At 42.2% G+C, this 16,892-nt stretch overlaps 1 protein-coding gene across 2 annotated transcripts; it reads left to right on the forward strand.

Annotated features, from left to right (window-relative positions):
* The first annotated feature begins 568 nt into the window (after positions 1-568).
* Positions 569-15,962, forward strand: srebf2 (sterol regulatory element binding transcription factor 2). Of its 2 annotated transcripts, XM_067477547.1 has the most exons (21): positions 569-890; positions 4,686-5,047; positions 5,447-5,527; positions 5,630-5,822; positions 5,999-6,159; positions 6,413-6,562; positions 6,942-7,226; positions 7,372-7,486; positions 7,565-7,716; positions 7,839-8,043; positions 8,155-8,330; positions 8,700-8,949; positions 9,099-9,268; positions 9,363-9,534; positions 9,736-9,844; positions 9,928-10,037; positions 10,447-10,579; positions 10,659-10,830; positions 11,435-11,611; positions 12,483-12,594; positions 13,172-15,962. In XM_067477547.1, exons 1-21 carry the CDS (start codon positions 809-811, stop codon positions 13,384-13,386), a joined length of 3,582 nt encoding a protein of 1,193 aa, XP_067333648.1. In that variant the 5' UTR covers positions 569-808; the 3' UTR covers positions 13,387-15,962. The 2 variants fall into 2 exon arrangements, with proteins under 2 accessions (XP_067333648.1, XP_067333649.1); XM_067477548.1 differs by lacking the exon at positions 5,447-5,527.
* Positions 15,963-16,892: the final 930 nt, after the last annotated feature.

A 16,892-nucleotide genomic window follows, 5' to 3' on the forward strand; every position in this document is an offset into this window, starting at 1 on the left:
ATATTTATCAGATGCTTTTATCCAAAGCGACTTACCAGTGAGGTACAAGGCAGCACAAATCTAAGTCAAGGAAAAAACATCAAAGCGTTTCATGAGATGCAAGTGAAGGAAGTTTTTCACCCTACATTTATTTTATATACGATAACGTTTATAGACGCAAATTTTTATGCAAAAAGGTGAATACATGAAAATTCTAAATTATTTGAATGGGGAGTATTTAATGTCATCTGGTACTCACACGAAGCACGTAGATAGCCAGGAGACAAACTCTTTTAATGGCAAGGGCATTGCGTGAGAACAGGACAACTAATATCTGAACAGACATGTCTGGGGTGTTTATTTATTTATTTATTGTCAGTTTAAGGTGTTGAAATTGTCTGGTGGGGGATCCACTTCTGTTCATGGAGATAGGGGGCTCGGTTTATTCAAATGACACCAAAGCTTCTGATGCTTGACGTACTATCAGACCACGGTAAACAGAATCTTTTCATTGGATGATGATGACTGGTCTCATGACAACAACAGCCTGGTTTGGACCAATCAGAGTCCGTTTTGGGCCACCGAGTCTGTTTGTGAATGACGTAAAGAGCGTAGAACAAGATGGCGACGTCTTAAGCGTAAAGCGGTGTGAATTAGTTTATCGACGTTGAAGTCGGCGTCTGTTGAGACGCTTGTGTTGTTTTACGATTATTTTGGAAATTAATAACCTTCCGGATCAAATACGTGTGGTATAGTCGTTGTTGACGCGCCCCAGCATATCCTGCGACCCTCCGGTGCCAGCCGGGGAGGCGAGCTGCTGATAGACAGGATGGACGGCGGAGAGTACATGGACAATATGGACCCGACTTTAGCGGAACTGGGAGATGAATTCACGCTAGGAGACATCGACGGTGAGTAACCGTGTTACTGTTGCCCGTTTGAAATGTCAGCTGGCTGAGATATTGTCGGTCTGTTTCCGCTTACCGTGGCGAACGGCTTAGAGCGACGCGAAGTTCGCCTCCGTTCATTTTCCATAGGATGCGAGTGACTCGTTTCGCGCGGGCGTTGCGGAACATCCCAGGCGACGCGGAGTTTGTGCGCGAAGCGACCAAGTGGCTGCTGCTGCGTTGTCATTAGTTCGTGCAAGTGAGGGTTTGAAAGCAGCGATTATCCGAGAAACAAGTAAGCGACGCTGTGATGGGAAACGTTTTAGTGTTTACATGGTGTTAGAAAACGTCTGTGATGTGAAGGTGTTTGTTTCTGGACGTGTTCTTATAGCCAGCGGTTTTAACTATACATCGAACCACACTTCTTCCCAGGACGTATGACGTCACTTTTCCCATAAATAAGTTGTAGGCTTTCAGCTTCTGATATCCTAGTGCAAGTGTTGTCACTTTGGTCATTTTAGAAACCCGGAATGAATATTTATGATATCTGTAATATAATTTAAAACTAAAAAAATAAAACTTCCATTACTATATTACTTAATATTTCAGATATCTACAGTGCAATTGCTCCTAGTATTTTTTTAATTTCAGATATTCATAATGTCAGATATCATCAAATGTATTGTGAATATCTGAAATAAAAGCATGGCTGGTAACAATTGGATTATAGATATATCTGTAATTACTTTTTCCTAGTAAGAGTTTTATTGTAGATAGCCATAAACAATGTAAGATATATTTAAATGTTTAAAAATTATAGGTGTTCAAGTATACTTATACAAGTCTTTTCTCTTTTGTAAATGACCATAAAAAATTCATTCTGTATTTCTAATTGACACAAATATCTGACAATGAAAGACAATGATGTCAATTGTCATTGGATGAATAAGGTTCATATATCTCAAATGACAATTGTAGAAAGGAAGGTTGGTTTTTTTGAACATCTGAAATATTTTTTTTGGAAGAACAGAATTGCAAACATCTGCAACCGATATACAATCTTTAATTTTAAATTTGCTAGTGATTGTACTTTTGTCCTGTCAACACTGCAGAATTATGGTAAAGATTAAAAAAACAAAATACCAAAGGCTGCTTGGCATAACATGAAGTACTGGAGTAAGTGCGGGATGTTTATTTGCATAATGTTAATGAACAAGCAGAAGTGGCAAAATGCACTTCCTGGTGTGCAAAATGAACGGAGCAGGTCTTGTGATTTATGCAAAGAGCATAAACTTAGAATTTCAAGTATTGAGATTGGTGATAAGAAATGTGTTAATATTACAGCCCATGCAGTTCATGTTTTTTAGCCACATTTGTATTTAGAAATGATTCCTTTGGTTAGGTAAAGTTATTCTGAAAACCTACCTACTGCATATGTGTACGCCACATTGCTTTGGCATGACACATACAGTTTCTGTTTTCAGTAAATACTGTACATTTTGTTCAGTTACTCGTATTTAACGTAAGTGTTTCAGTTTTATTTCACTTTTATTCCACCAAAATTCAAAGGGAAATATTTTGTTTGTCTTACTCCATAACATACATGTAGCAGCCTTAGTTGCTAGTTATTTTTTGCAATTGTAGATTCTTAATAAAAATATAGTCAAGTAGTTGGAGTAACCACATAAAGTTGCTAAAATTAGCTTCAACTCAAAAATCAGCTGTTTTTGTTGGCACCAACTCTCGATAGATAGTAGCACAGGTCTTTGTGCTTGTTTTGTTTTTACATAATTACTATACATTGTATTTGACATGATTTTTACCTTGGAACCAATTAGTCATTTTGTTTTATGAACAGCATCAAATTCATGCAAACCTCAGTTTAATAATTTAATTCAATCAGAGTTGTTTTCAGTTGCCTGTTGGAAAATGTGTTGAAACTCTCAACCAATTCTGCAGTTTAAATAAATGTTGACTTGTTATAGCCCTTTTAATAAATCTATCATCTGTACACTGCGCTAACAGTAACAGATTTAAATGTTTATTAATATCCCATAAAAGAGCCATGCTTCAGGGGAAATGTTATTAAAATTGTAGGCAGAGTGTTCATGAACCAGAGGCGGGTTTCAGAGAGCGGTGTCATGCATCAGCAAGCTGTGGGCACTGAGGGGGAAACATTGTAAACCAAGGCTGAGATGAAGTGTTATTTAGAGTAAATGATGTTCATGTCAATATGTAAGCAAATTGTTCCTGTTTCTTCAGTATGTTTCCCAAGTATAGTTGAGCAAACTTTGCAGAGATGTAGTGCTGCAAAGAGTCCAGTTCTGCATTCTGCAGACAGGCACTCGCTGAACACCCCTCATCTAATCTCCCTCTAATCAAAACAGATTTCACCATTTGGCACACGGTGAAAGGATGAGGCTTTTGGTGTATCGCTGTCTGCGCAGAGTCACCAGATTTTCATTAGAGTGGAATTCTACTGAAGTCACCAGGCTGGACTGTGTGTTGTCAGACAGTGTGACATAAATGGTGGTTTCAGGACAGACCTCCACCTTTTAAAGGATTTATGGAACTTACCATTGCACCATTACCAACTTACTACTTGACACTTGACAAGGTTACAGCATATGACAAACCTTGAAGGCCAGCATTGATACTACTGCTCACAGGCTTATGACACATATCTGAAAGTTTACCTGGTGTCTTGTATAATATTCACCTTTTAAAAGGGACCATTACACTGAACAAGCAGTCACCACCTCCCAGCCACAGCTATGTATTTCCATATAACCACTGTGTTTAAAGGAAGAAATGAACAGAGAGTGAGAAATGACAACTGAGGCTTGACTTGTGACTTCACAGCAAGCTGCAGCAGTCTTCACTTGGTCTACATTTGGCCTACAGCTGACTGATAATTACAGTGTTTCCATTAGTCAGAGCAGCCTCTTGTGGAAAAATTCACTTCTGGTACAGAAATGATGTGCACTTGCCCCTGAAATATGTAAGAGAATTTGTGGTTTTTCTTCTTGAATATTTTAAAGCATCCCAGCGCCTTTTTAAATCTCAAGTGGGATTTTTGCTGATTGGCATTGGCCTTTATGTGTGTCTCTGTGCAGCAGTACGTTTAGGGTTAGCTGACCCTGTACTCATCAAGAACATTTTTCCTCTCCTAATTATTCCCTTAGCCACCGCAGTTCTGGTTACGTAACCTTTTTTCTTTTGCTCTGCAGCTATAATGGTGCAGATATAATGGTCATCATTATGTAAAAATCAAATGTATCTTATTGTTCAAAACTACGATGGAAACAAAATGAATGAATGTAATGAATGATTATCATTACAGTATTCATTGAATTTCATTACAACTATTAAAATGTGCATCATTAGTATTTAAAACATACTAATTTAGTTTAAACCTCTCAATGCCTGAGATGCCTGATTCGTTACCTTGATGCTTTTTTATCAAACTCCTATGGTCAGTCAGGGCCATCAGTGAGATTGCTTACTTTTTCAAGGCTGTGTAACCGGTAGTTTGCTTTGTGCAGTGGTTTATGACCAGAGCAATAGCTGCGTCCTTGTCCCAGTTCAAGGCCAGACCACTACGTTGTCGGAACCTTTTATGTTGCATTCTGTTTTTCTACACCAGTTTTGACACGGCTGAGTTAAAATCCAAAAGATTTGTTTTCTTTTGGGGGGTTAAATGAAATGATCTGTCTTGGTATTTAACCGTTTAAGTTTTCAGACATCGTTCTCATAAAGCCGAGCTGTCCCAGCTGTCCCAGGCTTGTTGTAACGTCCATTGTGTTTTCTCCATCTCAGAGATGCTGCAGTTTGTCAGCAACCAGGTGGGCGACTTCCCAGACTTGTTTGAGGACCAAATGACTCCAGCAGGCTCTCAGCAGAGTGGCAGCACCAACACCACTCAATGCCCTGCCATTCAAAACCCTCAAACGTCCCAGACACCAGCCCCTGTTGCTTACCAGAGCTCCAACATTAGCCTCGCCACCTCCCAGACACTACCTCCGCAGTCTTTACCACTCACCCCTCCCCTCACTCCTGCCCAGACCCCCTCCCCAGGGCAGCAGCAAGTGACGCGCAGCCCTCCACTACTTCAGCCACGGCCTCAGGTGGTGCAGCCCATCCAGCCTCAGCCCCAACAGATGGCACAGCCCACCATCCAGGTATAACCTACTTGACACCACTTCACACACAAACCTTGGGGCATAATCCATATTTTACTGTTATTTGTTTATGATTTTAGTGAATAGTTTTTTTGCATTTTTTCCCAGTTTCTCTAGTTTCAGAGAGAGCTAAACACAGAGTGTGAATAAAAGATTTAATGTAGGATTAATTTGGCTGTGGAGGTCAACATATCCATCCATAGGTATATAGAGTCTACTTGTGTCCCAGTTTTTATGTGCCAGGCTGTTTTCAAGGATCCTGCCTCTCCAGCTGCACTTTTATTGTTTGTTTTGGAGGTAGAGTGAATGCATTTTCTGTTATTGTGCCATCTATAGTAAAACCTCCTATGCTGACATGAGGAAAATTTCAAAGTACTGACTGTAAGATTCAATATTCAGCTCAGCATCCGTAAAATCATAGGTGCACATCTCAGCAAAACTGCAGTCAGACCAGCAGTGAAATACCTTTACTCTGAAATAGTAAGTAAAAAAAAAAAAAGACAAACTGTTTTTTGGTGTGTTACATTGTAACATTATTAAAACTGATTATTTCTTTATTTATTGATTTTAACTTATGTGTAGATGCAAACCCAGGGGATCCCGATGCAAACCCAGAGCTTCCCAGTCCATACCCTGGTTCAGACCCACAGCCAGACCCCGCTGCCCATCCAGACCCAGGCCACCCAAACCGTGATGATTGCTTCCACCGGCGCGCAGTCACGTTTCATTCAGAACCCAGTTATCTGCCACCAGAGCCCTGCTCCCAGCTTCCAAGGTGACTTCAGAGAAGAATAGGAGACTGAAATAGTATAATCCATTGTCTCATTTATGTTAATGTTACATATAGTTGCAGTCATATTATGGTTTGCGTAGAACTACAGTGTATTTTGAATTTGTCTAACAATTCACTGGTCATATTGTCCATATTGACATACTGTCCTCCATTCCTAGTCCTTCAGCCACAGATGCAGAGCATCATGACATCTCCACAGCTCCAACCAGTGACCATTCAGCACCAGCGTGTTCTGACTCCGACCTGTCAGACGATCCAGACTCTCTCCACAGCACCTGCCACAGTCCACACTGTGCAACAGCAGGTCCAGCAAGTACCTGTGAGTTAGCGTACTGTTGTTAAAGGGGTTAGACACCGTTCAGAAAATAAGTCTTAATGAAAGTTCACCAACCTGGTAATTAAAGTTGTATATTTTAACAAATCTAAGCCACCAGTCTTATTCTACATGTATTTGCTGTAAGCACTGGGTACTATGCAAATTCCTGTGGTTCGTAATGTTGTTATGCTGTGATGTTAAAACTGCTTGCAAAAAATAAAAGTCACGTTTGACCTTTTGTATGTCTTTCCTTCAGGTTCTGGTCCAGCAGCCTCAGATTCTGAAGACTGATTCACTGGTTCTGACTACACTCAAACCAGACGGCACACAGGTTTTGTCGACCATGCAGAGCCCTGGGATCACCACCTTAACAGCACCCATCCAGAACACAGCTCTGCAAGTCCCAGTACGCAAGCTCTCCGAAGTTACTCTTTATATTATTATTTAGTTGTTTTGGGGTTTTGTTATCTTTCTAACCCATTTATGAATCATTTATGCTTTTATTTATTATTATTTTTATTTTATTGTTAGTGTGTATTGGCAAGAATCTAACAACACAACACGGAAACACCACCATAAGCATAAAGTCGGAGTACAAGTTTACTTTATATGCAGCATCAGCGCAGCCTAAAATCAGAATATCTATTTTTCGGAGAATAAATACCTTTTGTATGCTCCCGTAAGTAGTTGTAGGACTTTTAGTTGTTAGGGAGTATTTATAAAGTAAAAGTATTGAAAGTAAAGTATCTAAGTGCTTCTTTCGTCACTACTGATTTCTTTAACAGACACTAATGAGCAGCAATATCCTTGCTACGGTTCCTGTCATGGTTGGGGGAGGGGGAGACAAGCTTTCAATCAAACAGCTCCAGCCAGGCTCCTCCCACTGCACAACCAGCCCCATGCAGACCATGGAGCAGGGGCAAATGATGGCGGGAGGAGTAGGACCAGGAGGAGTGGTGAAGGAGGGAGAGAGAAGGACGACCCACAACATCATCGAGAAGAGGTATCGGTCCTCCATCAACGATAAGATTGTGGAACTCAGAGATCTGGTCATGGGCAATGATGCAAAGGTTAGTGATTTCAACACTGTTATAATTTAAAATTAGCGTTAGTTCATGGTCTTTATTTGTGTTTTGAATGTTGGAAACACATCTACAGATGTTAGTCATGCTCTTGATTTAAAAAATATGTCCTTCTTCATGTCTTTCTTACCAGATGCACAAGTCGGGAGTACTGAGGAAGGCCATCGACTACATCAAATACCTGCAGCAGGCCAACCACAAACTAAGGCAGGAGAACATGGCCCTTAAGATGGCAAACCAGAAGAACAGTAAGTGCTGCACATTACCGTCAGCCGCATGCAGAGATTCATCCATGTGTTTGACGAGAGTTTGCCCGTTTGTCTTAGAGCCAATAACGCTGTCGGAAGATGTGGAGCTCAAACAGGAAATAGTGATGATGTCACCTCCAGCCTCAGACTCTGGATCTGGTTCACCTCACCAGTTCTCCCCTTACTGTGTCGACTCGGAACCAGGGAGCCCCTTATTGGATCATGACCCGGTAACACGATGTTAATTGTATCAAATATGAAACAAGCCTTACTTTAGCAAGCCTGGAAGTGGCTACTGTTTGCCGCAGTACGGCATTTATTAACCCGAACCTGTTTCCTTTCTCCGTGTCAGGTGAAGAGTGAACCAGATTCTCCCTCCTCAGTGGGAGTAATGGATCGTTCTCGTCTGCTTCTCTGCGCTCTGACCTTCTTCTGTTTGTCCCTGAACCCACTGCCATCTTTACTGGGTTCTGATGTCTCAGAGACCCCAGGCCTATCTCCAGGCCACAGATCATCTAGAAGTCTTGTGTGGTTCCCAACTTATACGCAGGACTTTGGTGAGCAGGCCTCCAACTTCATGATATGAGGAGCTTGTCCCTTCTGGCTACATTTTGTGAAACTGGTTTTTAAAAATAATCTAAAACGCATTGTGACTTCATCTCTTCCAGCATCCTGGCTGCGTTGCCTGTTGCCCTGGGTGATGGTGTGGGTGCTCAGCGGTGTGGGAGCGGTGTGGGGCTGTGTCAGGGTACTCTACTTGTGGGAACCTGTCACACCTCTTCACTCCCCAAAGTCTGTATCTTTCTGGAGGCACCGCAAACAAGCCGACCTACATCTCAAAAGAGTGAGTTCATTATGCGACAACCTCATACAAAGATGTGGATTAGAAAGCTACAGTATTTAAATGTATTTTCTCCTACCTTTCTAATTATAGCTGACAATTATCAAAGATTTTATTTTATGTGACAGTTTGGACATTGAATCCACTCAGTGTTTCTGCAGTCTGGAACTAGATTTGATGTTTTTCTCACCTCAGTCACTTTGCTTTGATTCTCACCGTTGTGATGTCTCAGTTTAGACTGCCTGTTCCTGCATGGGTTTATTTTTGGTTTGTACACATCATGTTCAGCTCCGTGTCATGACCTTCATCTCACCCTTCTTGTCAGACTTTGCCGAAAGCTAAATAGCTTCTCCCGTTTTCTCTCTCCTGCAGGGAGATTACACAGCAGCTATGGCCAGTTTGGAGACCTGTCTGTCCGTTCTGACCCGAGCGTTTCCCTCAACCAGTCTGGACCTAGTGTGCTCGCTGTCCTGGAATCTGATCCGATACTGCTTGCATCGTCCAACTCCTCTGGGTTGGCTGGTCCACCAAGTCAGAGGAAAGCACGAGGGGGAGGAGGCAAAAACTAGTGCGAAGGATGCAGCGCTGGTTTACCACCGTCTGAGCCAGCTGCAACTCACCGGTAAGTGTTGAGTACAACTTAGGCTGTTGCTGTACACATGCGGCTCTGTATAATCGCTGCAGAGCGCTTCAGACTCCGTGCAATGCTAAAGAAAATACACAATAAATAAATCAGAGCATGGCACAGTACTGTTCTCTCGTTCTCTCTAGGAAAACTTCCTCAGCGTAGTAGCCTGTGGGCTTTGTCTCTGTCCCTGAGTGCTGTCAACCTTAGCGAGAGTGCCCAAGGCAAGATGGCCCCTGCTCAGCTCATGCAGATCTATGTCACAGCAGCAATATCCCTGCGTACCGTACTGGGCCACCACCTCTCCTGTCTGCCCGTATGTCTCCTCCAGTTTATCTTTAAAAGCATTACAGCTACAGGAAACGCACAGAGGGTTTCCCGTTGATGAAAGGATCCTTTCTCTCTCTCAGGGTTACCTGTTGAGTTGTGCAGAGAGCGGCGCCAGCCAACCAGAGACCAAACCAATCCCTGACTGCCTGCGCTGGCTCTTCACCCCACTGGGCCGGCAGTTCTTCCTGAGCTGCGATTGGTCCGTAAAATCCGAAAGCAGTGACAGTGTGTACACGTCTCAGAGGGACCCAGGTTTGTCATGTTGCGAGCAGTTGAGCCATGCTGTATTGTCGTCTGCTGCCTTTGTCTTATTCTTTCGCTATTTTGTAGTTTGGACTTTCAAACGTTGTATCCAAAATAGACAGCACTGTTCAAACCCGCTAATATTCTGCTAAAGAATGATTGTGTTATTTAAAAATGAAGTATATGTGCCTCTTGCTGTTGTTCCTCTAGCTGACCCCATTGCACAGCTGCACCGCTGTTTCTGCAAGAAGCTGTTGGAGAGAGCAGTTCACACACTCATCCAGCCACAGAGTGACGACAAACGCAAGAGCGATTCTGGGTAAGCCAGGGCTAGTTTGGCTCCTTACATAAATGACCCCGATCTGTTAAACTGTTTGGGTTTTCTGCTCTTTACTCTTTCAGGGAGTTCTCCAGTGCCATGGAGTTCCTTCAGTTGTTGAACAGCTGTACAGAGGACTCTCCTTCCCCTCCTCCCCCCTTCTCGACACCTCCCAATCACACCACCACTCCAGGTATGAATAGAGAGCGACTGCATGTATACAGAGAAACATGAATCACATCACGTGTCACTGTGAGGAAGATGGCAATCTGAGTTATTATTACTCAGACGGCTTATTATAGCACAGAGGGACATTCTTAGCTCCTATGTGGCTTCTTTTTTATTGGATTATCACAGATAGCACTTGCAGTCATGGACTTGTGATAATAAACAGTGGAATCAATGTTAATTAGCTACAGTCTTAATCTAATTGAACCATGCTGCACACTGAACAGTAGATCATCACACACACAGCACTTATTACAAACAAATAATGAGAAGCGGGGGTTTATCTCTCTCATCTGTCAGTTGACACTTTGACAATCAGGCCATTGGGGTGAGATTATTGTTTTGTTTTGATTTCCCTCTCTTCTTCTTACTAGTGGGGGATCCAGTGAGTCACTGGTGGGCTTTGGTCCTGAAGGCGGCTGTGCACTGGCTGCAGGGCGACGATGCTACAGTGAGGACGCATTTAGCGGAGGCCGAGCGAATGCCGAGGGCGTTGCACACTCTTGAGTAAGTGAAGGAAAACACGATGTAAAACATTGTCCTCGCTTTTGAAGATGAACACAGTGCCCATCCTTTTCTGTTTCAGTCACCCTTTGCCCAAGGCTGTGCTGTTGCTTTGTAAGGCCGTTCAGATGAGTCTGTGCCCTCTGAAGGGAGGAGGAGCAGTAGCCTGCCTGTCCCTTTGTGACAGAGCCAGCAGTTATCTGTGCTCCAGCATCTCTGTGCCACTCACCCAGTCTGGAAACTGGCTAAACAAGGTAGATCATAAAGAATTCATCTCAAGCACTGGCACTAATCTCTCCTGAAGCTCTGCTCTGGGGTTGTGGTTAGTGTTGCCTACGCTAATTCTTTCTTCTGTCTTACACGTACATACCGTCACTAAAAACCTGCCTTGTAGTGGTTGTGAAATTGTCAGCAAACACTGACATGTGTTCACTCTGTGTCTACACTAACTGCATGCTTTTCTGGGGGTCAAGGTGGGCGGATGTGGGGCTGTGTGTGTGCGCAGTGTGGGTGGCAGGAGGTGGCTGTAGTGCATTGTAGTTGCATTGCATGATCCTGATGATGAGTGCAATGTGTCTGCAGTGCAGTACAGAGGCCTCCCCAGTCTGCACGCACCCGCTACACACCCCACCGCTTTACATTAGACGGCACTAAATCTCCTGTAGTTTGTCTAGTTGATTTTTTTTTTTTTCTTCCATCCACGTTGGAAGAAGTACACTAATAATGATGGTGGTTGGTTGTTGTTGTTGTTGGTGAGCTCTAGCTCAAGTCTCGAATCAACCATAGTGTAAAATAAATCCATATTCCTTTTGTGATTGTGTCCAACAGCTTTTTTATCTTTCCATCTTTTCTTCTAAGGGTGTGGAGCTGCTGGTCTGTGACCTTCTGCTGACTTTGAGGACCAGTTTATGGCAGCGAGGTGGCAGCAGTAATGGGGAGCCAGGCCCAGCCCCCGGATCCCAGTTGGCCGGATTCCAGAGGGACCTCAGCGGACTCAGAAAGCTGACACAGTGCTACAGGCAGGCGCAACACAAGGTATGTCAGTGAGAGAGACACGTACCTCCTATTTATTTTATTCGTCCTGGTTGGAGCAGAGAATGTAGACGACTGCCAGGGATTCATCCTGCTCATACTCACCACTGAGTGTCCTGCTGCTGTCAGCTAGGCCGCAAGATTTACACCAGCTTTTTTTAAGTACTGAACTTCTTAGGAATAATTTAGCCATTAGTAGTTACCAGTGCCAAAAGTGTCAGCTTTTATTGTGTATCGTTTTAAGCCAAATAATCCATTTATAATGTTGTAACACAAAAGAAGGCAACCGTCCACATTTGGAAAGCTGCAACAAGCTACATGATACAGTAGGAGTGATTATGTTTGTGGCTCTTTATGGTGTAAAATTCTTTTGTTGTGTCGACGGAAGCTCTGTGTTGCATTGATAATAATCCTGTAAATCAGCTGGGACCTGTTTATCTTGTTTATGGTCATACTGCATTTACTGTATCTGCCTCAACCATTTTGTGGAACCAGTTCTCACCCGCTCTTAAACTGCAGTGAGATTTCTGCAGCTGCTAACATGTCATCAATCATACTTGTATGATTTACTGGAGTAGTCATTACTGTAGCCAGAGGGTCTTTAACAACTGCTGCTTTCACAGTGGTTGGTGATCATTTGTTATGTTTTGGCTCGTGCAATTCTCTTCCAAACCACATAAACTGCTTTATGAGGTTCTGTTGTGAGAGCACCGGCTGAGAAATATTCACTCTTGGTGTTGCGAGGAGCTTTCCATGAAAGCCTCCACTGCAGAATATTTCCTACATAGACATTTGTTAGCAAATGTGCAGTGAAGTGATATGAGAGCTCACTGTTCTTCTTCTCAGATAAACAGCCATTTTTCCTTTGTTGCAGGTGTTTCTTCATGAGACGACAGTGAGGCTGATGGCTGGAGCCAGTCCCACGAGGACACACCAGCTGCTGGAGCACAACCTCCGACGCAGGACACACAGCTCCTACACAGCCGGTAAAAACATAGCCAAACTCATATTTTTACAGATCCGGTTCATAATCAGCATTAAAGTCTCATTTAAAACAGTTTGATGGCCACAGGTTTTACCAGCATCCTTCCTAAGGTGAATACAGACCTGTAAGAGATCCCTTCCTGCAGTATGGAATTGAGGGGTGGACAGACCTCCATCTATGAAAATGTGTTTAAAACCTTCCACATTTTAAATCGTCAAAAAATGTTTTGTACAAAATTAATTGCTTTTTGTTCCCACCCACCACCACAAGAATCAATTTTATACTAAAAACACTTCACCTATAAAAAAATAACCACTTGGTACAACTGGGACTGCTGATTTTAGCTTTGAAGATTGAAGACTGTGGATTTATAACCCGCCTTCCAAATTGACCCCCCCCTTTCAGGGTTTTTTTTTCTTTTTAAACTGAATGACAAACTTGAGAACTGACTTGCCACAGTCCTAGAAGGAAGCCCCTACCCTGTATTCACATTAAGATACACTTGCAAACACCAGAAGGCAAAGTTACTAATCTCCACTTGTGTTCTCTTTCTCCTCCCCCCCTGCTAATGTGAGAAGGTGAGTGTGTCCTGGGCGAGAGGGAGCGGGCTCATGCCATCCTGTTGGCCTGCCGCCACCTGCCTATGCCCCTGCTAACTCCACCCGGACACCGCGCCCGCCTGCTGGCTGAGGCCAAGCGCACCCTGGAGCGGGTGGGAGACCATCGTTCACTGCAGGACTGTCAGCAGATCCTGCTGCGTCTCAGCGGAGGCACCACGATTGCTGCCTCCTGACCACACAGACAAAACTATATTGACAACACACTGAAACATTAAACCCAAACTTAATTTACACATTCGCACTCGTGCACTGATCAAGACCATCAATATGAATATTGTCAGCAAACATTTGACTTTTGCTTTCACAGCTACTTCTGTCGGCCTTGAATCCACACTGCAGCTCAGTAACTCACACATTTGCCCTTGAGAGGCTTAGTTGCATTAAGGCAGCACACTCACGCCACCCTCTGGTCATCACTGCTACTATGTGGGCTAAACTCCTCGTTTGAATCAATGCTGCACAGGCAAGGAAAATCAGGTTAAATGGGCCCAATGGGAAAAGGGACCACAATATTTAAATAAATTCAGCGCAGAAGTGCATTTATTAGAAAACAAAGCTCTACAATCATCATCGGCACACAGCAAAATGTGCGCCACAATAACTGTGTAATGTCTCCTCAAACTTGTAGGCTTCGATTAAGGGCTTCAGAGTATTCACGATTAGACAGCAGAGATCTGCAGAGTATGGCTGTGCTGTAGTAGGCAGAGAGATAGACAAGCTTGCTTTTAACCGTGCAGTGCTGAGTAGTGTCTCTTCTTATCTACCTCATACACACTACAATGCCAGCGTTGTATTGTGGAGCAAAATGTAATACTTTAGCAGCTTGTCCGTTAACCTGAATTTGAATTAAGTGACTATTTGAAGTGATGCTTCAATCCAGTGCAGCGTCATTGGATAAAAGATTTTACGGTGATACCGTGCTGTTGGTGACAGACAGCTACTGCTGACACGTCAACAAAGAAGCAGAATGTAATTGGAGTGGGGGGGAGTATCTTAATCCACGAGCGGCACAGCCAATCATGGGCTGGTCAAGCATTTTATTAAATCTGGGTTCATTTAAAAGCCCTGTTGAATCGGTTAAAGCAGTTTGGTCTGTCGACATTGCCTGAAGGTGAAGAGGTCAGTGCTCTGCTACAGGTCACAGAATACGCTGTAACACTGGCTCAAAGTATCAACAATAACACAAGGATCTGACGCTAACATGCTGGAAGCTAAAGAAACATTTAAACTAAGGACTTTGTGTTGTCATCAGTAGCCTAAAGCTGTTACATTCAGCAATTTTGTTTGCCGTCAGTTTTTTTTTTTTTTTTCCTTCTGAAATGTCAGAGCAATTTTAGCAAAACAGGTAGTAAATGAAAGGTTCAATAAGGGAATAATTTTGGGAGCTTAACAAATTGGGGTATTTCACTAAGTTGGAACTAGATCCAAATGGAAACCATCCCCACTGGTTTAGGTTTAAAACTACCTTGTGACACAAACGTGAAAAAAATCTTATTCATTCACAATGAAATTGTAAATAAGCTGTACATAGAATCAGAGGAGTCCTCACTTATAGCTTGAGAGGAGACTCAGACCAGTTGGAGTCACGTTCCCATCGAGCGTAATCAGTAATTGCAGGCCTGCACAGGTGCTTTATAGATTACGTGGGAGCTGTAGCCGGCGAGTTGGCGTGTCTTAAAGAATTATCCAGCCACCCTGACCTTTGTTGTTCTTTTTTTTTGTTGTTGTTGTACATATAGAATGTGTAATGGAGTGAACAGAGAACCACTGTATCATGTCAACTTTGGTTTGCAGTGATTTCCTGTCAGTGTGGACCAGGATGGCAACATTGCCTGTCTCATCCTTAAAGTAATGCTTCACCAAAAAACCCATGAAGCAGACAGAAAAGAGGACCTGCACATTAGAACAAACTCCTGCAAGTGTTGGAATATATAAAAAAAAAAAAAACAGAACAAAGTAAAAAAAACAAGGTTGAAGAGTTGAATCAACCATAAACGTTCAGGCAGAATAATTCATATCCATCTTATTCATCTTTGTAAGCCACATGTTGAATGTGCAGGCTGTAAGTGATCCTCAAATGATACTGGTGCTGAATCACTTTAAGGTTGATTAAAAAAGGGTCTATATACAGTGATACAGGTGAGGGAGGCTTTTTCTTTTAGCTGTGTCCACATACGATGTAAAGCTCTCAAGCAAAATGGCCTTCATGTTATGGTCTGTAAAACAAAAAATATATATTATGTTTCATCATGTGTAGAATGATGGAGGAGTTGTATCTTTGTAAAATGCGTTTTATTTCTAACTGTTGACTCACTCATCACATGGCACTTCTGTCATTCCCATTTCTGTACTCTGATTATCTTATTTAATGGTTATATATTATTAATATAAATGCTTTTTTTAGGGTGGGAAAGCAGTCATTTTGCAGTAATGTCATTGTTTTATATCTGTAAAGCAGCCTCCGGTCAAAAACTGTCAGAGGGAGAATTTATCTTAGACGTTTTTACTGAGTAAAGCCCCAGTTTTAATAATTTGTGATATCTTAGATCACTTTGCTTGTTTAACGTACAAGTAAACAAGCATGTGTTCTATTAGAAATTTTGTTTTCCAGGTCAACCCAAGGCGAAAGTTAGCAAACTGAAGAGCCCTGAAATACTCTTTTCCCCATTTTGTGTGGTTTTTTTTTTTTTTTTTTTGTCTGGGACCCTGTTTATTTTAATGTTTGTTTTATAATAAAACATCACAAGACGGTGGTTGCAATACATGCATTTTTACTTTGTTTACTTTTCTTTATGTGCAAATGCATAATGTCCACAAACATTTGGAAACATCCAGTATAAAAACAGTAACCTCAAATATTCAGTTATCTTCTGTAGTGGAAATATGAAAGTGTCATAAGTATATGAATAGATATGAACACAAATATAAACTCTAAAACCAGCGAGTGGCCCAGCTCATTATGTGTTAGCTGGGCTGTGAGCACCAGTGTAAATGTGATAATAATCTCACTCTCTGTTTGACCTGGTGATGACAACCAGGTCACCTCTGCCTTAATAAGACACTTCTTGTAATTCACACACAGACTTCCGGGAAATAGGCTGCAGAAAACAGCTGATCAACACAAATGTGTCAGACATTGTTAAAAATACTAGAAATTAGAAATATAAGAGCCAATGGACCACAGAGATCCTTACTCCCAGGGTCCGTTAAACTGTTCAACTCATCCCCCTTCTGTAGAAAGGAGGGGGGCTAAATGGTCAAAATGGACAAAAAGTATTGTTTTTATGTCATTAATTATTTTTTATTTCATGTTTAATCTAACTTATTCATCAGTAGTTTGTACTTGATTATTGTTCTGGTTTCGGTGGAAGTTTTTTCTTTCTTTTCTACTTTTCACGTGGAGAGCAGCTGTAACCAGGCAACGCAATTTCCCTAAAGTAGACCTGAACATTTTAGGTTTGTGCAAAAACCTTATTTATGACGCATCTGTGGATCTGGAGTAATTTTGGGTAAGTAGTTGCAGTTTAAATTTAGTATTACTTTGTGTACTTCTACCACCTCTGGCGACAGCAAAATAAATTCTAAACCAGCAAGTCATTTGTTTTCTGACTGTTTACGTTGAGCGGAAACTTTCAGACCATAGTGTTCGTGTCTCTAGTCGGACAGAGTTAAACGACGT

Source organism: Channa argus, chromosome 15 (assembly GCF_033026475.1).
Source record: "Channa argus isolate prfri chromosome 15, Channa argus male v1.0, whole genome shotgun sequence".
Classification (NCBI taxonomy): domain Eukaryota; kingdom Metazoa; phylum Chordata; class Actinopteri; order Anabantiformes; family Channidae; genus Channa; species Channa argus.